Source organism: Saccopteryx leptura, chromosome 3 (assembly GCF_036850995.1).
Source record: "Saccopteryx leptura isolate mSacLep1 chromosome 3, mSacLep1_pri_phased_curated, whole genome shotgun sequence".
Taxonomy (NCBI): Eukaryota; Metazoa; Chordata; class Mammalia; order Chiroptera; family Emballonuridae; genus Saccopteryx; species Saccopteryx leptura.
The window spans coordinates 86,951,909-86,976,322 of record NC_089505.1 but is presented as its reverse complement, the minus strand read 5'-3'; the positions used below and the strand labels follow the sequence as shown (position 1 = coordinate 86,976,322).

Sequence of the window (24,414 nt, the reverse complement as noted above, 5' to 3'; positions counted from 1 at the left end):
AGGGGCTTCGGCGGGGGCGGAGCACTCCCACCAAATTTCGGCCCCAGCCCCGCGGCGCGGCGGTATCGCGAGAGCTCACGAACGGCGCGCGGCTCCTTTGCGGCGCAACGCGCAGGTGCGGCGGGCGGGTTTCCCCGGGCTACAGCCGGCGCGGTCGCCCGCTGCTCCGCCGCCCTGCGCCATGGCGGGCTGCGCGGCGCGGGCTCCGCCGGGCTCCGAGGCGCGCCTCAGCCTCGCCACCTTCCTGCTGGGCGCCTCGGTGCTCGCGCTGCCGCTGCTCACGCGCGCCGGCCTGCAGGGCCGCACCGGGCTGGCGCTCTACGTAGCTGGGCTCAACGCGCTGCTTCTGCTACTCTACCGGCCGCCGCGCTACCAGGTGCGGGCCGGGCGGGGTGGGCGCGGCCCCTTCCCCGGGGCCCGGGGAGGGCTCGGCTGGGAGCGGGGCCCCGTAGAGGGGCTCCTTCCCCCTGGCGTGTTCTGTAGCCGCAAGTTCAGGCGGCAGGGGCGACCGCGCCTCGCCCGGCTCGGGGGCGTGGGGCCCGGACGCCTCCACCCGGCAGCGGGGCGGGTGCAGAATCGCAGTCGGTGCTTCCTGTTCAGCAGCTGCGGCTGATGCGCGCGGAGTGAGGAGGGAGCGAGCCCACGAGTTCTTTTATGTAACTTAAGGTGTGGGCATCTACCTGCTGTCAAGTCGGAGGTCAGAGGCCCCGCAGTTACGTGGAAGGGGGCCGGGCACAGAGCCCCCCACTCGGTGCTCAGACCAGATTCGCTGCGGAAACTTGAGAGAAGCCTGCCAATAAATTAGGTTCACTAATTAGTTAACTCACAGCCCTGAATAAGAATAGCGACAATTCATAATGACAGCTAAAACTTATGTAGTCTTCCTTGACCCTTAAGTGCTTTACGTAGGTAATCCAACAGGCAGTTCTAAAAGGTGCATACTGTTATTCCCATTCTGTATATAGGTGGGGACATCGAGGTCCTGAAAAGTTAAGTAACTTGCCCAAGGCTACACCGCGGAGAGTGGTGAGCGCAGGATTTGAACCCCGGCTCTCGGTGCCTGCCAGGGGCCTGCTGGTGGCAGGAAGTAGGATGTGTATGCTCGGGGGAACAGGCAGGTGACTGCGCTTCCTTTGGGTCTCTTTTAGATAGCCATCCGAGCTTGCTTTCTGGGCTTCGTGTTCGGCTGCGGGGTGCTGCTAAGTTTTAGCCAGTCTTCTTGGAATCACTTTGGCTGGTAAGAAGTACTCTGGGAACAGTGGGTTTGAGGCTAGGGTGGGTGGGTCAGAGGTTCAGTAGTGGTTATTTCATCAGGCCTGTGTTTCATCTGGCTGGCTGAAAGCTGGTTAGGGTTCTGTGGAAATGAGCTGTCTTCCACCTAGCTTCCTCTAGCTTGGACCTTGAGAACTTGTGCCCGTTGGCTACCTCTGTTGCAGGCAGAAACAGGTCTCCTGGGCACCCTCCCCACTGGTGCCCTCCCCTGCTGTGACATCCTCCCGGTGGGGAAGGTGCATCTTCATGGGCCTCTTCCATCTCTAAGTTCTGTTAGGTCGCATCTAGTGCATCTGCCATGGCTAGGGTAGGATTTTTCCCTACACTGTGATTCCAGTCCCTTGAGCCTTCTGGTCCCCGACCTGGATATGAACTGTGAACCAGTGGCTTCCAGGTGAAAAGCTTTGTCTCCCGTTATCAACACTGAACTGTGATTCTTTGTCACTGGAATTATTTCAGTATTTTAAATTTCTGTATGTGACATAAATTATTGCTTTGTTATTTCCCACTTTTATGTTGACTGTGTGGTGTCATTTTAAAAAGGCTGGAGATAACCTGTAACGCCTTCCTGACCTGTTTGTTGGTTGTTTTTTTCTGTGACATTCAAAAGCACAGTCTCTTTAAAACCCTGCTTTCTGCAAACCTGAAGGAGGAATATGGGTGCCTGAGGTCCACTCTCAGACAGGTGACAGTAGGACCTCATCATAGAATCCAGGGGCAGTTTCATAGACCCAAACCTGTGCTCTGGTTTATAGCTCTTTCCTTACCTCAACTAACTGCTCTCCCCTCCCCCCCTTTTAAAAATTTTTCCCCCAACAGTTCAAATTTAACCTCTCTTTCTTTTTGTTTTGCATAGGTACATGTGTTCCCTGTCATTGTTCCACTTTTCTGAATACTTAGTCACCGCCGTTAATAATCCCAAAAGTCTGTCCTTGGATTCCTTTCTCCTGAACCACAGTCTGGAGTACACCGTAGCTGCTCTTTCTTCTTGGATAGAGTTCACCCTTGAAAATATCTTTTGGCCAGGTCAGTGTGCCTTGCTCTCCCCTCTGCAGGGGGACATGTGTGGCTTCTGCGTGGGCTTGACGACAGTCATGTGGGTTCACCTGTCAGGTCTAATCTCCCTGAGTGATTTTCCTCTATCCTCACTGATCTCTTAATAGGGGATAGGGCTGTGGATTTCCCTTCTGGATTTTGCCTGGAGGACATGTTGACCTTTCGCTCGAAGTCTTGTGGAGGGTAGTGTAGGCTGTGATACAAAGGCCCTGTCTTTGATAGCTGTCATCCTAATTTTACAGTCAAGAGGGCTAGGGGGATCTATTAATTTTCCGTGGCTTGAGACAATTCATGGGAAGATTTTATTAGCAATAGCCGCTGTACCAGGAACCTATCTCAAGTTGAACTTTCCCCAGCCAATTAAATGAAATGTATGTAGTTCCCCAGGATTCCGTTCATGGCCAGAGCGGGGAACATTGGGTCCTTCTCTGTTTCACTTAGCTGTCCCTGTCCCCAAGGGAAGGATGGGAACATATGGCAGGGAATGTGGGTGGATGGCCCGTCAGCTCTTTTGCCATGATGCTCTAATTGAGTTGTTGGCACTTTAAATGGATGAATGGATGAATAGCACTGCTTGGGGGGGGGGGGGTGCTTATACTTACATTTTAATGCGATGGCAAATGCTGATTGGCCACTAGCATGTTTTCCACCGTACCTGTCTGTGGAAAGGTAGATTCATTTTAAACGTCCAAAGGGAGTACTTAGCAGTCCAATGTCTCCAGTTGCCGTCTGTCGCCCTGTCTCCTGCAGAACTGAAGCAGATACCCTGGCTCAGTGCCACAGGCCTGCTGATGGTGGTCTTTGGAGAATGTCTGAGGAAGGCGGCCATGTTTACAGCTGGTTCCAATTTCAACCACGTGGTGCAGAATGAAAAATCGGAAACCCACACTCTGGTGACGAGTGGAGTATATGCCTGGTTCCGGCATCCATCTTACGTTGGGTGGTTTTACTGGAGTATCGGAACCCAGGTAGAGTATCACATGTTGACACCCATCTCCTTTAATAAGATTTTTCTTAAAATATATATTTTTAAAATATTTTAATTGACTTATAATTCACGTACCATAAAACTCACCATTTCAAAATGTACCGATCAGTGGTTTTCAGTATATTCCTAAGGTTGTTGGTCCTCTTTAAGTAGGTACACGGGCTCCCTGTTATGTTTCAAGTGATAACTAAATAAACAATCAAAAGAACCAATTTAGTCCTTAACATTTTTTTTGAGTTTTTAGTAACTTTATTTTCTAAAACTACCTCCTACAAATAGGTTTCTTTCCTCCATACATCTTCACTTCTTTAAAAAATAAGTAGAAATAAAGACAAAAGCTTAACTTTATACAGGTTTAGAGTCAGCCAAATTCAGTTTTTAGAGTTAAGGTCAAAGCCCTTAATGTTTTACCATGTACTTGAAATCTGGGCACCCTAAATTTGTAAGCTTTTGGTGATTCTAGGTGCTGTTACCCCATTTTGGATCTGAAGCACCCCAGAGGGGTGAGGACAGAGACGGGGCTCCCTCTGAAGTGGCAGCTTAGCTGATTTTCATTAGAAGCTGCTATTGATGAGGCCAAGGTCATGTATAAGGTTTAATGTGATCTGTGGAGGTTGGTTCTGTCTCAGGCTGCAGACTGAGCTTTGTTTCTTGACAGTTGTTTCTTGAATCTGTTCTCTGGGTTCCTGGAGGACTTGGCCAGAGAACAGGAATAGAGCATAGGGAACTTGCTGCTACTCTGGGCAAATCCCGTGTGGGCCCCCGCCCCCAGGCATTCCGGTGCAGGCCTGCGTGGCCCGTGGGAACTCCTGTGACCTCCACTGATGTAGTAGGGGTAGGTTACTGCCTCGCATTTGTTTTAAAACTTGCATTTCTAGGGGTGGGGGAGGGGAGGGGAGGGGCACAAAGAAAACCAGATAGGTGACAGAAGACAATTTGACTCTGGGTGAGGGGTATACAGCACAATCAAAGGTCAAAATAATCTGGAGATGTTTTCTCTCAACATATGTACCCTAATTTATCAATGTCACTGCATTAAATGTAATTTAAAAAAAAAAGATGCACTATACTAAAAAACAAAACAAAACACATTTCTGAAACTAAAGACTCCCACATTAACAATTATATTCCCTGAAACAAATTGATTATAGTTGAATCGTGTAATTTGCCATAAATGCTAGCTATAAACCTAAGTAAGGACTTGAGTTTTTTATACTTCTTTGACCATAGGTTTTTTGTTGTTTTTTTTTTTTACACTGTGACACAGCACACACGTGTGTAAAAACAGAGTAAGTCTTTTCTGAGACAACACTTGCCGTTGACTGTGTGCACAACCTTTTCTACCTTATCATCATTATTATTATTATTATTATTATTTTTTTTTTTTTTTTGAGAGAAAGGCAAGGAGGGAGAGAGACAGGAACATTGAGCTGCTCCTGGATGTGCCCCGATCGGGAAACCGGCAACCTCCTTGCTCCAGAGCTATCCAGCTAGGGCTTAATTCTTATTGATTTAAATTTAGAGTCAGAGACAGGGAGGGGGAAGGGAAGCATTCATTTGTTGTTCTACTCAGTTGTGCATTTGGTGTTTCCCGTGTGTGCCCTGACGGGAGATCGAACCCACAACTTTGTCCTTTTGTGACGATGCTCTTAACCGACCGAGCTCAGGGCCAAGCTTTTCATCATTTGTAACACTGCTTGTGGTGCATGGATTGATTTCCTGGCTCAGTAATGATTCAGCCTGCGATGAGGAGACCCCCACGCCAGGTCGTGCCAAGAGGCCACATGTGTCTTGAGGGCACAGGCTCTGGGGTCTCCAACTGGGCCAGTCCTTACATGAACATTGCCTGCTTGGCCTCCCTGTCCTCATGTGTCTCCTGGGGACAGCAGCAGCCCCGAAGGCTTGCTGTGGGGCTGAGTGACTTACCGGTCAGTCATGTGCCAGGAACGCGGAGGGTGCTTGGCAGGCAGACAGCGGTGAGAATAAGAAGTGGAGGCTGTGTGCCCTGTGTGGTTCTCTCGGTGGAATCATCCACTTGGAGAAGACACACGTCCGGTGGGTCAGTCAGAGTGGGCACGGTGTGTTAGTGGGTCCCCAGCAATATAGGACGTTCCCTGAGAGTTAGGTGAGCTCTTGGCCTGGAGGGACTCTTAGATGGGTGAGTGCGCAAAACATTCTCAAAGGTGGGAAAACTGCGTGAATATGGAGGTCAGAGGCCGACCAGGTGGGCGCAGCCAGTGCCGGGGCAGGGTTGTCTCCCGCAGGGCTGGTTGGGCCTCAGAGCTTTCTGAGCAGCGGAGGGGTTGATGAGAGCAGTGGTGTCAGATAGTTAGGTAGCAGTGATGAGGACACAGGCAGCCTGTGCAGGTCTAGAGACGGGAGGCAGGTGGCTGTGAGGTGGGAGGGGGTGCGTTAGGAGGTGGTCACCCAGGACAGGAGGGTGGGGTGCACTGAATGAATGGGAATTCACTTGTGTGGACTGGAGGAAGAGTTGCCCTCACCCCGGCCTGAGGGTTGCCATCCAAGAGGTTGATCTTATCTTTTGGATGTCCTTCAGGTAAGAGGGACAACAGGAAGTATGTGATAAAAAGCCACAGTGATGACTTGTTCTAATGTGGCAGTGATGGCGTGATTACGCTCAGTGGTGCCCTGGCCACGGCACTCAGAGACCCTAACTGCGCTTCATATTTTGCGAGTCTCTCGGGCCCTTGGCGGGAAGTGCTGTGTGGGTGCTGAGAGCTGCCGCTTCGGTGTGCGGCGTCATCCCTCTGACCCTGACCAGCCTCCTGTTCCCTGCCAGGTCATGCTGTGCAACCCCATCTGCGGCGTCGGCTATGCCCTGACAGTGTGGCGATTCTTCCGCGATCGAACAGAAGAGGAGGAAATCTCATTAATTCACTTTTTTGGAGAAGAGTACCTGGAGTATAAGAAGCGGGTGCCCACAGGCCTGCCTTTTATAAAAGGGGTCAAGGTGGAGCTATGACCCGCCGGGTGCCGCAGAGCCTCCCACTTAGTACAGTCCAGGACAAAACAGCCTCTGGTTGGCTGGCCGCTCTGCAGAATGGATTTTCTTGATCATTTTCTATGTCACCATTTACTCTTCTGGAATATATCACTCAAGACCAAGTGGTCAGGAGGCCTTAGGACCCAAGGACCCCACCCCCACTTCCTGGACTGATCTGCTCTTGGGCTGAATCAGGACGGGACGCAGAGTCAAGACAGATGAGGAGCAGACAGCAGCAGTCCTCAGCAGTGCCTGTCCGGGGCGCCCCGGGCGAGCCCCAGCCAGCACCAGCTTTCGCAGGCTGTAACCAGGACCCCTTGGGAGAGGTGACCCCGTTACTCTGAATCAGGCTTCTTTAGCAGGAAGGGGATGTGGGCACCAGTGCTTCTTAGCGTCGGAAACACACTGAACGTCTTTGACTGAAACACCGACAGCACAGCTTTACCCTCCTTGTTTCTGTCCTTAGTGCATGAGCATCTGTACTGTTCTGAAGACACTTGTAAGGCACTTTGGCTCTTCATACATTTAATCGAATTTACATATCTATTTTTTATAAGTAGCAGTATAAATTCAGAGAGGACTCAGTGTTTATAGCTCCAACTTCTATTGGGCAGAAAGGAAAGAGTTGACACCCAGACAATTGGGCCGAGCGGCTTTGTGTTACCAGGGCGTCCGGCCAGGGAGCCCACGGCCCCTGCGGCTTCCCTGGGCTCTCCTGGCTCCTGCTCTTCTCCCAGGCCGGGTCTGTTATCAGTGACAGGTGTGTCAAAGATGCGTTATTTGTCCTTTTTCCAAGAAATGGCTTAGGAACACCTCTGTGCGAGGCATTGTTAAACACTGAGAAATACTGCTCTCCATTTACTTGGGTTTTAGTCTTGTGTTACCATAGCATACCATCTGTGTTCTGATTTAAACCTATTAACTATTGATTTCTATGTTCTCAAAACTTCATAGTCCCTAATGCCATTTCAAACTGTCTTCCAAAGGGGTTTGAAAGCCCACACCAGTACAAAATTCAAGGCAACTGGTCAAATAGAGCAAATAATCCCAACCCAGAGCTAGTCATATTTTTGTTTTTCAAGTTCAGGGAGAGTGGTTGGCTTTATGAGTCAAACATAGAAACTTGAAAGACCCTCGTTTAATTCTGGACTAGACAGGAATGTGGTCTCGCGTGAGATCCTTCTGTGCACTTCTGCGGTGGTGCTGGGACGCGTGAATGTGAAGGCAGCAGGGGCCCCGGCCAGAGCGCAGCCCTGCTCCACGCCACGCGGTCGTGGAGGAACCACCTCATTTATCCGTGCCTAGACATCCCCATCTGTAGAATGGGGTCAATACCACCTACCTCACAGGGGTGTTGTGAAGACTCGGAAGAACAACATCAAACATTTTTCATGCGTAGATGAGAAATGAAATGATGTTAACAGGATCTCTGTATGAGTTATGCAAAAAATGGACATTCAGTTAACTGGACCAGACACCGGAGATGTGTATTCAAAAGAGTATTTTGCCAACTCAAAACAGTATTAATTTCTAAATTTCATGGCCTAGTTAATTGCGTTATTATATATACCAAAGAGGTGCGTGGGTTCATCGATTGTTGGTGTGAGAACCAGAGAGACTTGGCCTTCGGGAGGGTCATGCAGTCAGACTGGCCAAGGCTGCTGCTGGTGCCCTAGGCTCTGGGTTCCTCGGGCATGAACACTCCCCGCTGGGACACCAGCATGCCCTTACTCCGTGAGCCTGAGTCGGGTTAGCTCTGAACCCGTTTTCCAGGCCACGCTTAGCGGAGCCAACGTCACTTAGGACCGCAGAATGGTGGAGGGTGGGCAGCCTTCACCAGCTCTTTGAGGGAAACTTCTGCATGGAGCAGGCATGGGACCCAGCTTTAATGACACTTTCGGGACCCATGAATTTGTCTGTTTAATCGCTGGAGAGCAACTAATGACTGCCCCTGGCTCTGTGGGTAGTAAGTGTGAGGTGTTGGCTTGGATGACCTGTTCCTCCACCGGCTGGCTGGCTGAGTTCACTAGGCCAGGAGCTCAGAAGGCAGGCCTGGGTGTCTGGACGCTGACATCCTCTGCCACCTGGGCCTTGGCCTTCTGACGGGCTTTTGAGAGCAGGCCTGTGGGTGGGATATGAGAATACTCACACCCTAGGTGGTAATCCCAGGACAGCGGCCAGCAATTACTTAGGGATAAAGGATGAACTATTTTGGGACCAGTTTTGGCAAGTGACTTGACTTTCATCTGATCCTGAGGTCTTCAGATTATTTTTAACTATATAAATTTAGCAAGGCCGGTGCGCAGGGCAGGGAATCAGGTTAATAAGGCTCTGCTTTCTGGGTATTCCCCAAAGCTTTCTGGGCGAAGGCCACGTCTCAGTTCCCTCAAATTAAACTGTCGGGAGTTTTCTTTTTCTACTGCAGGTTTTAAAGTGTAGCTTCTTAAGCGGGAACAAAGGCATCACACAGAACAAAGCTCCTTTGAAGCCATGTAAAAAGACACAAAGTTATACAGGGGTTTTCAGGCTGGGCTGGGAAGGCAGCAAGCACACAGCAGAGGGAAGGAGCAAGCCTGGCAGAAAGCAAAAGGCCGCCCCGCCCCTCTGCCCCATCAGCCCCTGCCCTCAGCCCCTCACTAATGTGAGCTGCTGCTGCAGCCCAGGAGTGAGCTTTATCAACCCCCTCTCCCCATCCACTGAACAGTCTGGGTGAGGACCGACCAGGGGAAATCTCCCTAAACTAATACCTTGTATTAACAGATGAGGCTCAGTGAGGTCTGAGCTGCAGCTCATTTTGGTAGACATCCCTCCCTAACAGGTACAGGAAGCCACTGTCCCTTCTCTGCACTTTCTTACTGCCTTAGATAGCCGAATCTCCCACCATTTTTGCTTCTGTAGTAACTTGGCAAGAGGCAGCGACCCAGGCCTTGCCCACGTGGCTGGAGGCTTGCTCTCTGTCCTGCTCTGCCAGCTGGCCAGCTCCTCCTGGGCCCGGAAGACTGGCCGACGTCAGAAGCACTTGCTTTCTCTCTCTCTGGAAACCCATCCACAGCTAGGAGAGTGATTAACGGAGTAATTATTCTACTCTTTTACATGCAGAAATGTTTATTTAAATATTTTAAATTGGATTTTCTTTCATAGATACTGATATTCTTTCCAAATCTGAAATAAAACTATACCTGATTTCACTACTAGCCACAGTGTGATTGTATGAGGTGTAGAGACTCAAGGCCTGTCACGTCCAGCTAAGAAATGTCCAGAACCCACAGCGTGCACCAGATGCAGTTTGCTGCCTCCTTGATTCAGGTCAATCCCTGCCTCTAAGCAGTCCATAATGCCAGTTGCCCCTGCCCTGCAAGCTCCTGTGGCAGTTTGTGATGTTTTGGCTGGGGGACATCAGTTCCCTGAAACAGCGGGTCCAGGGGCGTCGGATGTTAACGGATCGACATGCGAGCCCACCTGGTGCGTTTGAACCACTGAATTCAAGATGGATCTTTGCCTAAAATGTGACTGACTCTCTTGGGCATAAGTTTGCCTCCAGAACTTGAAATCTTAGGTCATGTAGGTTAATTTTCCTTGTTTTAAAAAAGCGCAAAGTTCCACTTATAGAAGGGAACTGTGGAGGAATGGGAGCGACTAGAGAAAAGCCGCTGCCTGGACTGCTTTCATGATCAGGGGAGGCAGGCAGGGGGGCCAGAGGCACCTGTGAAGGGGGCAGGGTGGTTGTTACCGGGGTCCTCTCCTGGCACACAGGTGTGCTGCTCTTGGAGCTTAGCCCTGGCCGGGAAGGGGGATGGCTGGGGCCTGGGTTTCCCCCGCTGCTGAGTCAGTCAGTGCTTGGGTGACTGGGTGGACCCTCCCAGTGTGCCCGGTTAGCAGTGGGGCTGCGATTCAGGAGAAGCTGGATTCCTTGGGCGATGGAGTCTTGTTGCCTAAGTTCAGAGCAGCACGTCCTCATGGGCACACGGATAAGCGTCCCTGGCACCAGGGAGAAGCTGGACCAGTCAGGGGCTTGAGGCTGGGTGTCCCCTCGTTTAACCTCGATGTGGAATGGGATTCGGGACTTGTCGCCCGTCCCTGTGATGAGAACGGAAACTTGGTGCCATATGAACATAGGAACATGAAGCCTAGCCCAAGCCAAAGAATCGGAGATGAGCACCGTGTAGCGAGTCTCTGGCTTTTACTGCTGATAAACGGTCTCCTTTTACCTTTGAAAAATCAGCTTGATGGGAACCACCTTTTCTTAGTGTCCCGGGCTTGATGTGCATGTTGTAAGAGGCTCAAGCCCTGGAACCACGCCCCTTGGCTAAGTTGGGCGCTCCCTCTGAGGGGGGACGTCACCGCCGTTTCTTGCTTTGGGTCTGTGAGGGTCTTTGGTTTTCGATGGAGCCTCTTCTATGAGGCTGTTCAGGGTCCGGCTGTTTCCTCTGGGCTCTGAGGTCCTCTCTCTCTTGTCCATGACACCGACTGGGTCGCTTCTAAGGGAGCACGTGAATGTGAGCTCTGGCCCATGACGCTTCCCGGGTTCCCTGTGCCCCAGCGCTGAAATCCACTTGGGGCGAGGCCCTTGGAACGGGAGCCCTTTCTGGAAGGCACCGGGTGACCGCATCATCAGCCAGAGCTGGACGGTCTCCTGAAGGACTGTCACTTCATTTCTGACTACTTTTAGTTGCCCAGGCGGCAGCAGCTTAGGCTCTCTGAGCAGGAGCTTGGAGTTGACTCTCTCCTCCCTGAGCTAAATGGTGCCTGAAGGGGTCGGGGGATGGTGTTGATGCCTTCTCACCCACCACTGCAGCAGACCTGCCCACTCATGACAGCTCTGACTTGACAGCCTCGCTCTCTGCCCCCCGACTAGCACATTTCCCTGAGCGCAAGCCCAGCTGTGACAGTGACAGTCTGCTGTGACATCCTCTTCTTCCTCTGGCAAGCATTTTGGCAAACACTGGCTGCAGTGAGGACAGCTGCTCTCACACAGAAACCATCCCCAGGGGCTCTTTCTCATGGGAAGTGAATCTGGGCCGCGTGGCGTAAGTGTCAGGAGCCAGTCTGAGTGCTGGCAGCTGTCGGAGGTGCCGGGGTGCGGGCAGCACCATGCACCGATAGTTAGAACACATGGGTCACGTCCGTCAGAGTCCCATCTGTCCCCTCTGAGTCACTGTCTGTGAAGTCCCCCTCCAGAGTACAACCATCTTTGAGCCCCTATTTCACAAACCGAGGCCCTGCTGAGGCCGTGGAGGGGACCACAGGGGAAAGGAGACCCAGAGTTCTTGCCTGTGGTCCACACTTGTCCCTGGGATGGAGCCGTTTGCCTGCCCAGGGTGGACAGGATCACTTTACCTGGCCTGGGTCTCGTCATTCATGCTGTCTTCGTCCATGTTTTGCTGGTGCTCTGAGTCTTCGTCCACAGGAGCCTGGAACCTGCGGGGAGGGAGCAGAGCCCAGGGAGCTGGGAGGTGGCCCGGCCTGCCACTGCGCGTCCTGAAGCTCGCTCTCTGCGAAAAACCAGACTGAAGCAAACGCTCAAGGGCCCGCCCAGGGCTGTGATCCTCCAGTACTGACTGAGGGCAGGGCTGCGGCCCTGCTCTCCTGGAAGCCACATTCTGGTTGGGAAGGAGGCCCCCGCAGGGCCAGGTGGCGGGGAGTGACAGTGAGCGGAGACCAGCTTTAAAATTGGGTGGTCCGGGGAGGCCTCTTTGTTGCCATTCGAGACCTGAGACCCGAGGACCCACAGAACAGTCTAAAGCAAGGACATTCCGGGCAGAGGCTGCGAAGTGGGGGCCAGTTTAGCTTCTTTGAGGGAATGAAAAGTCCGTGGTGATTGGCATGTGATGAGGGGCTGCTATGGTCAGAGCTGGGCAGGGAGGGTCCGGGAGGGCTGTCAGGCTTTAAGAAGACCACTGGCTGTGTGACATACCGGCGGATTGGGGGTCAGTGACAGTGGTGACTTGGAGTGGGGGCAGCAGTGAAGACGGAGCAAGTAGACTGAGACAGTCTAGTCAACAGGACTTGGGGATGGGTTGGATGTGGGGCGAGGGGAAGAAAGAAGTCCAGGATCTGCCCAGGCTTTTTGCTGAAGCACCTGGGTGATGGCAACCTCATTTACTGAGGCAAACCTGGGGCCGAGTGGCAGGAGGAGGAGATCAGGGTCTGCTGGCCCTGGTGGGGTGTGTGGTGCCCATGAGGCACCTGAGCAGACGGCTCCAACAGGGGCAGCTGGAGGGGAGTCTGGAGCTCTGGGGGTCTGCGCTGGGCTGAGGGACTGGGGTCTTCTGTGTCGCCGTGGGGGCTGGAAGCCAGGGGCCTGGGAAGAGCCCCTTAAGGAGAGGGTGGAGGGTGAGGAATGCCCAGGACTGAGCCCTGGGAGAACACATCTGGGCATTGAGCTGAGGAGGCAGAGCAGCCCGAGGCTGAGAAGGGGAAGCTAGAGAGGCGGGACACAACCCACGTGGGTGGACCATCTCAGATGCAAGAGAAGAGGGTAGCGAAGATGACAACACGGTCCACACGTGTGTGTGATGCTAGGAGGCCAGGCGGTAGCTGGGTGGTGGCTGGTGATGGGATGAGAGTGGACTTGGTGGGTGGGGCTGTAGAGGGCAGCCAGCAGGGGAGGGGACAGGAAGGTGGGCCATGGAAGGTGGTGTCATGGAGGAGAGCAAGGAGGCCTCCCTCCTCGCCCCAGACCTCCAGGAGCCAGGCTACAGCCTGAGCTCATTTCCCTGGGCTGAAACTGACCGCAGATGCCCTTTCCCTGCCCACACGCTCTCGGGCTGTGCGTTGCCCCTTGCAGGCAGGCAGGAGCACACGCTACTTATAGCCAGCTTTCACCAAAGCAGAGCACACAGAAGAAAAAGCATGCGAGCAACAAGACTGCGCCTCGGTACAGGCTCACAGCATGAACAAGCTGAGCAGGCTGCACCCAGAGTGTCACCCCCACCCAAAGGCACCCCAGGATAACCCCCATCCCAACTGCCAACAGCAGAGGTCAGTTCTGCCCAGGTTTGAGGTTTTATAAACGGAATCACACAGTCTCTGGAATCAACTACTGTACTTTGAATGTTAACTTAGAAGGAAACACCACAACTAGTCCTGGGTGGACAGGGATTTGATCAAAATTGTGCAAAAGATATGAGTTTAACCCCTCACATGACATGTAAATTGTCACTTAACAGGTGACTTGGCAGTTCTGGGCTAACATGGCAATTGCATACACACACATACACACATTCTCTCTCTCTCTTTCTCTTTCTGTCTCTCCAATTTTCCTTCTCCAAACTCGCCAAAACTAGTAAAGTGACCAAAACAACAAGGGAAAAAGACCTCTCTAGGTCAAGACCAGGAAAGGATAACACCAGCTTTGGGAACTGGAGAGCATGTTGACGCAGGTAACCAGCAAACCTGAGACACCTGCGTCCAAAGGGCACCGCAGGCCAGGCTGAGGCCCCTCCTGGTTCACACCCCTGACCCCGCAGGGGGCCAGGAGCTGGCAGCAACAGGAGGTGAGGCTGAGATAGCGAGGGCAGTGATGGTCAAGATATCTACCCCAAGCCTGACCTGTGGTGGCGCAGTGGGATAAAGCATCGACCCGGAACTCTGAGGTTGCCTGTTCGAAATCTTGGGCTTGCCTGGTCAAGGCACATATGGGAGTTGATGCTTCCTGCTCCTCCCCCTTCTCTCTCTCTCTCTCTCTCTCTCCCCTCTCTCTCTGAAAATCAATAAAAAAAAAAAAGAAAGATATCTACCCCAAGCAGCAGCCCCTCTCCCACCCACAGGAGTCTGAGGGATTAGTCTCTGAGAGGGTACAGCTCACACGTGAGAACTAGTGCAAACCAAAAAACCAGGGGTGCCTACAAGTGCTCCATAATGTGACCTTCCAGGAGGGAACTGGGCAGAGACCTACAACTGACATTGGGGCATTCAAGAAAACAAACAAGGCCCTGGCTGGGTATCTCGGTTGGAGTGTTGTCCTGATACGCCGAGGTTGCAGGTTTGATCTTACACCGGGCATGTGTAAGAATCAACCAATGAATATATAAATAAGTGGAATAACAAATTTCTTTCTCTCTTTCTCTCTCTCTCCTCTCTCTAAAATCAACCAATAAATACAAATTAAAAAAAAAACCAGCCTGGATCACCTAGAGTGAAGCATCGCCCATATGGTCAGAGCTTCCAGTCTGCCTCCATCCTAATATGAACAGATCATCAAAGATTTCCTGACATCTGAGAAAAGCCTTTAACATGGAAGATAGAAACCCAAACAAACAAAAAATAATTTGGAGGAAACAGACTTCAGGGAGGAAGCTTAAAAAAACCATTGGCCTCAGAGAGGTAAGATCTCGTGTCTATGAAACAACAGAATGTTATGTAAAAGGAACAGTCAGGGTCCAAGAGACCTCTTGGAAATTAAAAAGTTTCAAAATTTAAAAAGCTCTAGGAATTTATTTATTTGTAAATGAACTATATGAATGGTTGGAAGATAAGTGAGGAAAGCTGTAGAAAAAAGCAAAGAGACAAAGAGCTGGAAAACAGGACCAAAAAGGTAAGGTTAATCAGAGAGGGCCAACATCCAATAATAATCCCAGAAAAAGAAAAAGTAGAGAACTCAGTTAACAAGTTCAGAAAGAAACACACTCAAACTGAAGCACATGAACTTCCAGATTGAAAGGACCTAGCAGTCCCCAACCTAATGGATGGAAATAGGCCCTTATCAACGTGAAGTTTTAGAACACTGGGAGCAGAGAGGATTCCGCAGCTTCTAAAGAGAATCTGTTAGGTCACATGACAAGGATTAGGAATCAGAAGGCTTTCAGACTTCTCAAAGACAACCTTGGGAGCCAGAGGACACTGCTGTGCATCGGACCTACCGGGCAACCAGCCCACCTTGGGACTGAGTGACTCAAGAGATAGGCACATTGAGGACCTGCCACCAGGACTTTTCTGCCACTGTAACACCTTTTGATGCCCATGTATGGTGCTTAAGAGCCTGGTCCAAGTTCTTGTCTAGACTTGACTTAGCCAGGCACAGAGAAAGTTCTACTCTCTGCTTTGTGTTCTGCTGCCTGCATTAGTCAGCTGAGGACCCTCATTACACTCCCGAGAAGTATCTTCTGGGTTGACCTACTCCTGAAGGCTAGGGGTGGGTGACTGTGTGCCTAGAAGCAGAAATTCATAGCAGCCCGCTCATTCTGTTTCTGCAGGTGTCTAGCACCTGGGCTGTCCAGGTGCCCCAATGAAACCCCCACGACCTGGCCCACTGACTTCCGAAAGGGGCTCTTCCCAACATGTGGCATTTTCCCCACACACATTATTTTATATATATATAAAACAGTTTTTCCTTTTTTTTTTTTTTTTTTTGTATTTTTCTGATGCTAGAAACGGGGAAAGACAGACAGACTCCTGCATGTGCCCGACCGGAATCCACCCGGCATGCCCACCAGGGGGTGATGCTCTGCCCCTCTGGGGCGTCGCTCTGTTGTGACCAGAGCCACTCCAGCGCCTGGGGCAGAGGCCAAGGAGCCATCCCCAGCGCCCGGGCCATCTTTGCTCCAATGGAGCCTCGGCTGCGGGAGGGGAAGAGAGAGACAGAGAGGAAGGAGAGGGGGAGGGGTGGAGAAGCAGATGGGCGCTTCTCCTGTGTGCCCTGGCCGGGAATCGAACCCGGGACTTCTGCACGCCAGGCCGACGCTCTACCACTGAGCCAACCGGCCAGGGCCCTTTTTTTTTTTTTTTTAAAGAGACAGTCAGAGAGAGGGATAGGGACAGACAGACAGGAACAGAGAGAGATGAGAAGCATCAATCATTAGTTTTTCGTTGCACATTGCAACACTTTAGTTGTTCATTGACTGTTTTTTCATAGTGCCTTGACAGCGGGCCTTCAGCAGACCGAGTAACCCCTTGCTCAAGCCAGCAACCTTGGGTCCAAGCTGGTGAGCTTTTGCTCAAACCAGATGAGCCCACGCTCAAGCTGGTGACCTCGGGGTCTTGAACCTGGGCCTTCGGCATCCCAGTCCAACGCTCTATCCACTGCGCCACCGCCTGGTCAGGCCCCACACACATTCTTAAGTGTCTTTGCTCCCCTGGGGACAGCCCCTGGTCTCACCTGGGCTCCAGCCGCTCCTTCACCTTGGCAATAGAGCGGACGTAGGGCGTGATCTGCTCGGTGATGGTTGTCAGGTAGGCATTTTCCTGCTTCAGCTGAAGAAGGTCATGGAGCTGGGCTGTGGGGGCCGAGGCCAGTGTGTTGGGTCCTATTGGCTTTAGATCCTTACTCTATAGCCTCCCACCACTGAAGTATCCCAACTATTTCCATAATTATCTCTTTAATTAAAGAGCAAGCTAAGACTTGTGTGGGCATTCTACTCACTGAATTCTGACCTCAGACACATCATTTTGGGGCCAGTTAGCAGCCGTGAGGCAGAGTCAAGAGCTAAGGGGAAGGGCATGGGGTTTTCGCATCTGGTTAGTGGGTAGCTGTCTTCCTACCCCTACTGGCACACGGGTTAGCTCCAGGATGGGCGCACCCAGCAGCGGCTGCCTCGGACCTTCATAAATCTCCTGCTCATTAGCCACCCGCTGATAGGCTTCCTCCCACATCTGAAAAAGAGAGGGAGTTGGACTTTGCACACACTGTGAGCTGGAATTTCTGTTGGTGGCACTTCTGTCTTCTGGCTACTCAGAGCCATGTGGCACCCCGAGCTCTTTCATGGTCCCAGGCAGGAAAGACCCAGGTTCCAGAGCCTGCCACACCAGGCCTCGGGGTACTGGCCAGTGTCCTCTTTCTCCCCCTTCCTGTCTTGGGGTAGCCTGTGTGTCTGCTGACAGGTGGGCTGCAGGCAGGGGAACTAGGGCCTCAGAAGGGGCTACCTCCTGGAAGACCGCTCTCATTCCCTCCACCGAAGCGTACTCCGAGGTGATCTGCGCGTCCACCTGCAGGGCCTTGTGAAGAATGTCTCCCATGATCTCGGCCTTGATGAGCGCGTGGTGCTTGGTGAGGTCCCGGTGCAACTCCTGGACCTGGTCCTTCAGGCTCTGCGTCTCTGCCTGCAGGTGCTGTGGGAGGGAACGTGCGTTCTGCAGGTGGAGTCACTGCCAGGGCCTCGGGGGAGGGGGGTGGCTGGCTTCCAGGGTGGTGGGGGCTAGATTTGGCCACTGTGCCTTGGTGAGGAAGGGGTGGGGCCTTTCTCAGACCACAGGGCCCTAGCGGGCCCTCTCACCCGGTAGGCATCCTCATAGTGGCGGCAGTGCTCCGTGAAGGGCGTGTCCTCGCCCTCTGCCAGCAGCACCTTGGTGCTGATGGACCGGTGCATTGTAGACTTTTGGACTGGTGACCCCAACATCTTCCCCACCTGGGAAGGGCAGCTGGACACCACCAGCACCTTGGGACCTGAGACGGCTGTTAGCCTGGAGAGAGAACCAGTGTAGATGCAGATGGGGGCAGAGGCGGGAGGATAGCTCCCCCCCAACCTCCCAGCGCCTCTCAGCCTTCACACCTCAGGCTGCACCCCAGAACCATCACGCGAGCTCCAGAAAAGCCTTGTGAAGAATGTCTCCCATGATCTCGGCCTTGATGAGCGCAAGGACACACCCAAGACCAACGACATCACAGTATTTTAAATACTTCCTCCCAGAGTGATGTCAATGTGCAGAAAGCAGTCCAGAAGAAAGACGTCAGGGCTTGCCCCGAGTAAATGCTGTGAGCCCTCATACACACTGGGGTCCCGGGCCCTTGGCACTGGCATTTCTCCTAACTCCTCCCAAGACTCGGGCTCACTAGAGTCCGGTGGGGTCGTCAGGCCCCACCCCAAGCTGCCCCTTGCATTTGGCGCTGAGGCACCCCAGCCCGGGAGGCCAGGCTGCAGCGCAGTTGGGCAAAGTCCGCGTTCTCCGCGTCCTCCGCGTCCTTTCTGTCCTACCCTGGCCAGGCTAGCTTCGGATCCGTGCGCCCCCGACGGGCTACCTCCCAGACTGCACCCTTGCTCTGCCGCCTGGCGTCGTAGACGCAGGGGCTCGGCGAGCCAGATAGGGCAGCGCTCCGCCTGTCCCGGCCTCTCGCGTGCCCCACCCTGCTGGGGAGACCTTGTTGCTTACTTGTTGGTACTGCCCCCCACACCCGCCGCCCAGCGCGGCCCCGGCATTAGCAGCGGCTCCAGGCAGCGCGCGAACTCGGCGCGGTGGTCGCTGACGATCTGGGCGGGGAGACAGGTCGTGAGTCCCAAAATCCAGCGGGCCCCTTCCCAGCCTCATGGGGCTCACGCGCACCTTGCTGCTCTGCGCCGGCCGGAGGCGATGCGGCCGCGTGGCGATGCTCTGCAACCTTTCCATCAGCTCCTGCGGGGTAGGGGTGGGGGTGGTAGTGAGCGGAGGCCCTGAGGGCAAATCTGTCTTTGACACTTTACCTGGTGTGTGTTGGAGGCTCCAACCGATCCCTGGGACTGGCTGGGAACCCCTACATCACCTGCCTCCAAATCCACAGGAAAGGCTGGGGTGGCTGGACACCAGTAGACACTGCACTTTGGGGGAATAGAGGCTTTGCTGTCCTTTTAAAAGGGACTCAGCTAACCCCTGAACGGTTTGTAGATGGTGGCCTGGAGGTAAACCCAGAGACCCCGGTACAGCCTCCAGGTGATAGGCTGCCAAACCCTGAGGTGGCAGTTTCAGGTGTGCAGGGTGGATTCCTAGTGGAGAGGGGGAAACCCACAGGAGCTGGGACTACTCACATAGCCCAGATCCAGGAACTCGGCCATGTTGGCCAGGCTGAGGAAGGAGGAGCAGATGACCAGGTGAACCTGCAGGAGGGATGCTGCTCAGTGCCTGGCCTGGGAGGAGGCCCTTGAGGCAGGGGTGCCCAGGCCTGCACCCCTGACCCCCTTACCTGCAAGGTGGGCAGCAGAGTGGCCAAGTGGGACAGCTGCTCCTTGAAGGCTTTGTCCTTCTCCTCATACTGGCTAGGGGAGGGGTCGGCAGCCTCATCTCCAGAGGGAGGACTGTCAACCCTCCTAGGGGGTCTCAAGACCTTTCTCTGCCACCCTCCCTGTGCCCTGAACCCCCCTGCCCTCCGCACTGGGTGGATACCTGGATGTTTTACTCCCCACGGTAGGGCAGGGCCTGCCCAGGCCCGGGCTGTGAGCCACATGTACGGAGGCCATTGGGCAGGGTGGGGACCCCATGCCCACTCACCTCTGCACAGCCTGCAGCAGCAGCGCTTTCCTCTCTGCCAGTGTGTCCTGGGAGGGACAGGCTGCTGCAGATTGGGCACACCCAGCCCAGCCACCTCCCAGCACTGCCCTGGGCTCCAGCGCTCACTGGTTAGGGGGGCCATCTTTCCAACCTGCCAACCTGAGACCTGAGCCAGAGGTTCCTTCTGGCATCCTGCGGCCTGAGAGCCCAGTGCCCTCACCTTAAATGTCACCTCCTGGGGGAAGCCTTCCCTCACCATGCCCCACCACCAGCACCAGCTGCACAGGCTCTGGCCTCCCTTCTGGAACTTTCCTGTCAACTGGATTAACTTTTGGAAAGCAGTTCAATGCCTGCTGCCCTAATACACTGGAAACTCCACAGGGGCTCTGAGTGGCGTGCCCCACACTGTGCGCCCGCACCGAGTGAGGATGCTCAATGCTCAGCCCATGTCTGTCCTGGTCCCCACCACCCCACACCTGCATGCTGCCGAACAGAGAGTGGATGGCGGCCTCCTCCTCAGCTGCGCTGCGCCGCACCTCCTCCACCATTGCCTGCAGCATCGCAATGGCCTCCCGTGTGGCCGTCTGCAGGGCTTTCACAGCCTGGGGACAGGCGACTTCAGCCTCGTGGGCGTGGGCGTTCCCAACCCTGTCCCTGAAGCGCGGACACCCGAAGCTCACCAGCACCGCCTGCTCCAGCCGCTCGCAGCCCTGCACGTAGGCCGACTCGAGGTCCACACAGTGAGCTCGGCTCTCCCTGCGGGGATCCTGCAGGTGAGCCCAGCTCAGCGCCCCTCTCCCCCCAGTCCCTTCGCCCTCCGCTCCCTGTACCCACCCCTGCATGTCCCGGAAACAGCGGATGCACAGCAGCGACTTCTTGTCAGTGGAGAACATGATGTAGGGCTCCGCGTGCAGCGCTGCCGAGGGGGGCTGTGGTGAGGACTGGGGCAGTGCTGGCTCCTGTCATCCTCCCCTCGCTCCGTCCCCACCCCGCGCGCCTCACTCACTGCACTTCTGGAGCATGTCGCGGCTGCGCTGGCCCAGGGCCACGATGTCGTGGCGTGAGAACATGCGTGCCCGGTGCGTCTCTTCCCGGCAGCGCGCGCACAGCGGCTGCCCGCAGGTGTTGCAGAAGTACGTGGTCTCAGCGTCCTGTGGACCCAGTGCAGGCTCAGCCCGCGCACCCACCCAGAACCTGAGCCAGACCACCGCCCCTGTGGGAATGGCAGTCTCTGCCTGGGGCAGGCAGCTGCTCAATGCAGCCCTTTCCTGTAGTCCCCACATTCTAACATACCCACTCTACAGATGAGAACCCCGAGGCTCAGAGGGCAAGTAAGAGTTTCCAAACGGGGCAGGTACCGGGAATGGGTTTGGGGAGGCAGGATTACATAGGACTGGGGCGGGGGCGGGCAGAAACTGCATTTGCAAACTATTTTACCTACAACAAAAATTGTGTGTGTGAAGACCTCTCAAGTCCCCCTTGTCACTCTCAATAATAACCAAATGGCAAATGGCGGTGCCCACCCTAACCAACCCTCTCTAAACTGAATGGCCTTGACCTCTGCTACTGTCTGGCTACTAACTCAAGTAAATTACTTGTTCCAGACCTTAGTCTCCCCATCTGTACAATAGGGCCCACATTTGGGACCTAGGATGACTTAAGAAGGTGTTGGAGGACCCCCTGGTGGATAATGCTCTGAGGACAGGTTGGGTACACTCTGCCAGCATCGGGCCCCTGCAGCCTGCCTGGCACCCTCCCCTCATTTAACCCCCCCCCCCCCCGCGCCCCTGCCTGCTTGCTGCATTCCAGGTCACAGTTGGCACAGTGCACCACCTCCAGGCCGTCCCCGGAGCTGTCCACGAGGAACTGCAGCAGCCGGTCCACTGGAGGGAGCCCGTCAGGGCCTTTCACCACCGTCTGGTGTCTGTGGAGAAGCTGTAGCCAAGATCAAGATGCCCCTGCCCCACGGTTCCCTACCCGTTGCCACCCCCACCTTTCAGCCTGGAAATAAAAATAGGGCTGGAGGTGGCGCGTCCAGCCGGCTGGCATCCGCTACAAATATCTCAGCCACTGCTCACACAGACCGGTACTGGGTGAATCCTGGGAGGTCAGGGGTTGTTGATTTGGGGTGACAAGACAGAAGCCTGCCCTCAATCCCCTCTCATTGCATTGGGGACATTTATGGCCACGCCTGGGTATCTTGAGCCAGCATCACCTGTTTATGTTGACTGGAAGATTCAGGGACCCGCCTCCCACATACACACACAAGTGAGTTACTGGGAGTGTCTTCACACTGGACTGAGATCGGGTACTCCATCTTGTAGCAGTAAGTCTCCACATGATGTGCGCTCTAGCCCTGCCCTTGCCCCTGAGTTTCTGTGAGAGGCCTTGGAACCGTAACCCCAGGCCTCGGTTCATCTGACCTGCAAAATGGGCAGGAGCCCCTACGTTCTCCCGCGTAGAGGTTCGGACTAGCTGTGGCTTTTCCCATCGTCTCTGCTGGGCGTCGGAGCCTTGCCCTCCCCGCACCTAGGTTACCGCCCAGGCGGAGCCAGTCTTCCCTCCCGGGGAGGGGGTCTCTTGGGGCTTCGGGGCACTCACTGGCACAGCGGGCAGGCAAGCCGGCCATCGACGGCGCGGCCGCGCAAGCAGCCGGCGCAGAAGTGGTGGAAGCAGTCGAGCAGGCACGGGCGTTCGTACTGCGTGTGGCACAGCGGGCACACGAGCGGGTGGCCGCTGGCAGGGTCCAGGGTGCCTGGGTCTTCGAGGGGCGTGAAGATAGCTCCCGACATCTACGCGGATAGCGCGAGACGGCGGAGGCGCGTCCGGCGGTCACTGAGCCCAGAGCTTCAAGCGCCTGGGGCTGGGTCTTGGAGCGCAGGGCGCAGGGAGAGGGGGCAGGGAGGCGTGCGGAGGGGCCGAGCCAGTACCTGCGCTGCCAGCCTCTCCCGCACCCCCGCCCGCGGTGGCCCTGGGAGGTCAGGCCGCTGGACCTGGCAATGCTTCCTACCCAACGGCTAGCCGCCCAATGCCTCCACCTCTCCCACCAACGGTCGCTCCCACCCCAGGAATTCCCCTCCCAGTGTCCTCTGAGTGACCTGCAGGCGACACCCCTTCTGCGCTGGGCCGCACCGTTGCTCGGATGCGGTGTCCCCGTCCACTAACCCCAGGCTGGCCGCTGTCTCGCAGCAAAAGCCAGGACCAGTGTTCTGCCGGGGGGTCCGGCCAAGGCCACGGCCACGGCCACTTCCACTTCATCCCCAGTCCGCGAGGAGGAGAGGCGGGGACGCCGCGCCTGCAAAGGACCGCGCTGCACGAGGGCCGGAGGCTCGGAGAGAATCCCACCCAGGAAGACAGAGCCCTGAGTATGCAACCGCAGGAGCGCAAGGACCTTTACCCAAAGGACTTGAGCAGGGACAGGGGTGGGTTCGCGAGGCCCCATTTCCTCTACGGCCAGTTGGGGGCGACAGAGAGCAGCGGACGCCCCCTCCACAGACATCCCAGTACTGGAGAGAAGGCGTGAGAAGGCTTGGAATCCCGTGCCTCCCTTTGGTTGGTTGGGGGTTCTTGGCCAAGTTATTGACCTCTTAGAGCCTCTGAGCTTGGGTAAAACGGGACAGGCCTCCCAGGGATGGGTGAGACATTCATGAAGTGAAATGCGCACACTAGGCTTCCAAATAAGTAGGCTCCAACTCCATGGTCAGGTGAGTTCCCAAGGCGGGTGGGGTGGGGAGGCTCCGAGCCTTTGCTACACACCCTTTTGCCCTTCTAGGCCCGGTGAGCGCTGTTAATCCCAGTGTGACGTTCTCCAGACTGTCCTTCATGCCTACGTCATGATCTGCTTTCTTTGCACACTGAGCTCTGGGAAAACGGCCTCTGTCCTTGCCCTTCTTGAAGTCAAAGAGTCAAGTTCAGAGCCTGACCCACGAGAGGTGATCAAAAAAGTCTTATTCATTAGTTAGAAAAAACTAAGAGATAATATTGGAGCTGGATTTTGCAGGATGTGGAGTTTGCCCCGGGTGGTGGTGGGGTGGAGGAAGGAAGCGAACTCGAGGTAGATACAACCTATTCTTTTAAGGGTCCTCCCTGGCCCTGGTTCCATTTGTGCCCCAAGCCATGATAACAATAATAATGGCTGATGTTTAGGGGCCAAAGTACTATTCAAAGTTCTTTTACTTGATCTTCTGACAAGTTTAGGATGTTGAAATGTTACCCTGGTGAGCGGTAGAGCTGCTAAGCAAAACTGAAGGGTGCTTTGTAAGTGAATGATGTGTTAGTTTCCCTCTGGAGGGGTGAGATGGTTGTTTGTTCCTGATACTCAGGCTTAATCTATCTGTTCCCGTCTTCAGCTAGTTGGACAGGATTTATTGAGCATCTATCATGGGCCACACACATGGAAGGGGACACACCAGCCAAGGTGAGTCAACAAAATAAACAAGAACAACCATGGCAGGCTGTTTTACGTGCTTAGAAGGAAACAATCAGGGTGATGTGATGGAGGGCAGCTGGGAGGGGGCCAAACTGAAGGCACACCTGCCACCTACGGGCGCAGAGGGTCAGAGGGGCATTGAGTCTGAGACCCTGGAGGATGAGGAAGATCGGACACAGGAGGAACCAGGAAGAGTTCAAAGCAGAGGGAGCAGCAAGTACAGGTCCCAGGAGCTGGAGTAAATGTACAGAACAGAAAAGAAGACCGTTTGGGTGGAGACGAAGGGACTCAGAGTGGGGGGTGGGGCCAAAGTGAGGGGGTGAGGTATGGGGAGGGTGCCAGTTGGCGGGGGGGGGGGGATGAGGTGGTCTCTCTGACACTCTAGGCCAGTGATATCAGGAGGCTGCTGATTAGATGAGTCAGAGGTCCTGGGAGGGTCAAGGCTGCAGACACACACGTTGGGGAGTTGTATTTAGAGGCATGAGCTGGGGT

The 24,414-nt window shown here is 54.5% G+C and overlaps 2 protein-coding genes across 5 annotated transcripts; one reads left to right on the top strand and one right to left on the bottom strand.

The window, feature by feature from the left end:
* Positions 1–87: 87 nt before the first annotated feature.
* Positions 88–9,508, top strand: ICMT (isoprenylcysteine carboxyl methyltransferase). The gene is made up of 5 exons (XM_066374903.1): positions 88–376; positions 1,149–1,237; positions 2,129–2,298; positions 3,079–3,296; positions 6,117–9,508. Exons 1-5 carry the CDS (start codon positions 182–184, stop codon positions 6,297–6,299), a joined length of 855 nt encoding a protein of 284 aa, XP_066231000.1. The 5' UTR covers positions 88–181; the 3' UTR covers positions 6,300–9,508.
* A 1,042-nt stretch (positions 9,509–10,550) lies between these two features.
* On the bottom strand, positions 10,551–23,044 carry RNF207 (ring finger protein 207). 4 transcript variants are annotated; one of them, XM_066374900.1, is made up of 18 exons: positions 22,891–23,043; positions 22,095–22,788; positions 21,285–21,417; positions 20,500–20,644; positions 20,328–20,409; positions 20,174–20,249; positions 19,970–20,095; positions 19,494–19,540; positions 19,189–19,261; positions 19,034–19,102; positions 18,576–18,644; positions 18,405–18,502; positions 17,531–17,717; positions 17,181–17,366; positions 16,838–16,910; positions 16,417–16,534; positions 11,658–11,738; positions 10,551–10,798 (listed from the first exon to the last, which is right to left on the bottom strand). In XM_066374900.1, the coding sequence occupies exons 2-18, from the start codon at positions 22,283–22,285 to the stop codon at positions 10,627–10,629; spliced, it is 1,926 nt and encodes a 641-aa protein (XP_066230997.1). In that variant the 5' UTR covers positions 22,286–22,788; positions 22,891–23,043; the 3' UTR covers positions 10,551–10,626. The 4 variants fall into 4 exon arrangements, with proteins under 4 accessions (XP_066230997.1, XP_066230999.1, XP_066230996.1 ...); XM_066374902.1 differs by having other exon boundaries at positions 21,327–21,417; positions 22,095–23,044; XM_066374899.1 differs by having other exon boundaries at positions 22,095–23,043.
* Between the last annotated feature and the right edge of the window lie 1,370 nt (positions 23,045–24,414).

Excerpts from the sequence above, each read along its gene's own strand:
- ICMT (XM_066374903.1), top strand. The coding sequence starts at position 182 with ATGGCGGGCTGCGCGGCGCGGGCTCCGCCGGGCTCCGAGGCGCGCCTC. Across the intron at positions 1,238-2,128 it reads TCTTGGAATCACTTTGGCTG|GTACATGTGTTCCCTGTCAT; the intron begins GTAAGAAGTACT and ends TGTTTTGCATAG. Across the intron at positions 2,299-3,078 it reads TGAAAATATCTTTTGGCCAG|AACTGAAGCAGATACCCTGG; the intron begins GTCAGTGTGCCT and ends TGTCTCCTGCAG.
- RNF207 (XM_066374899.1), bottom strand. The coding sequence starts at position 22,285 with ATGTCGGGAGCTATCTTCACGCCCCTCGAAGACCCAGGCACCCTGGAC. Across the intron at positions 21,418-22,094 it reads CTTGCCTGCCCGCTGTGCCA|ACACCAGACGGTGGTGAAAG; the intron begins GTGAGTGCCCCG and ends GCTTCTCCACAG. Across the intron at positions 17,718-18,404 it reads GTGGGGGGCAGTACCAACAA|GCTAACAGCCGTCTCAGGTC; the intron begins GTAAGCAACAAG and ends TTCTCTCTCCAG.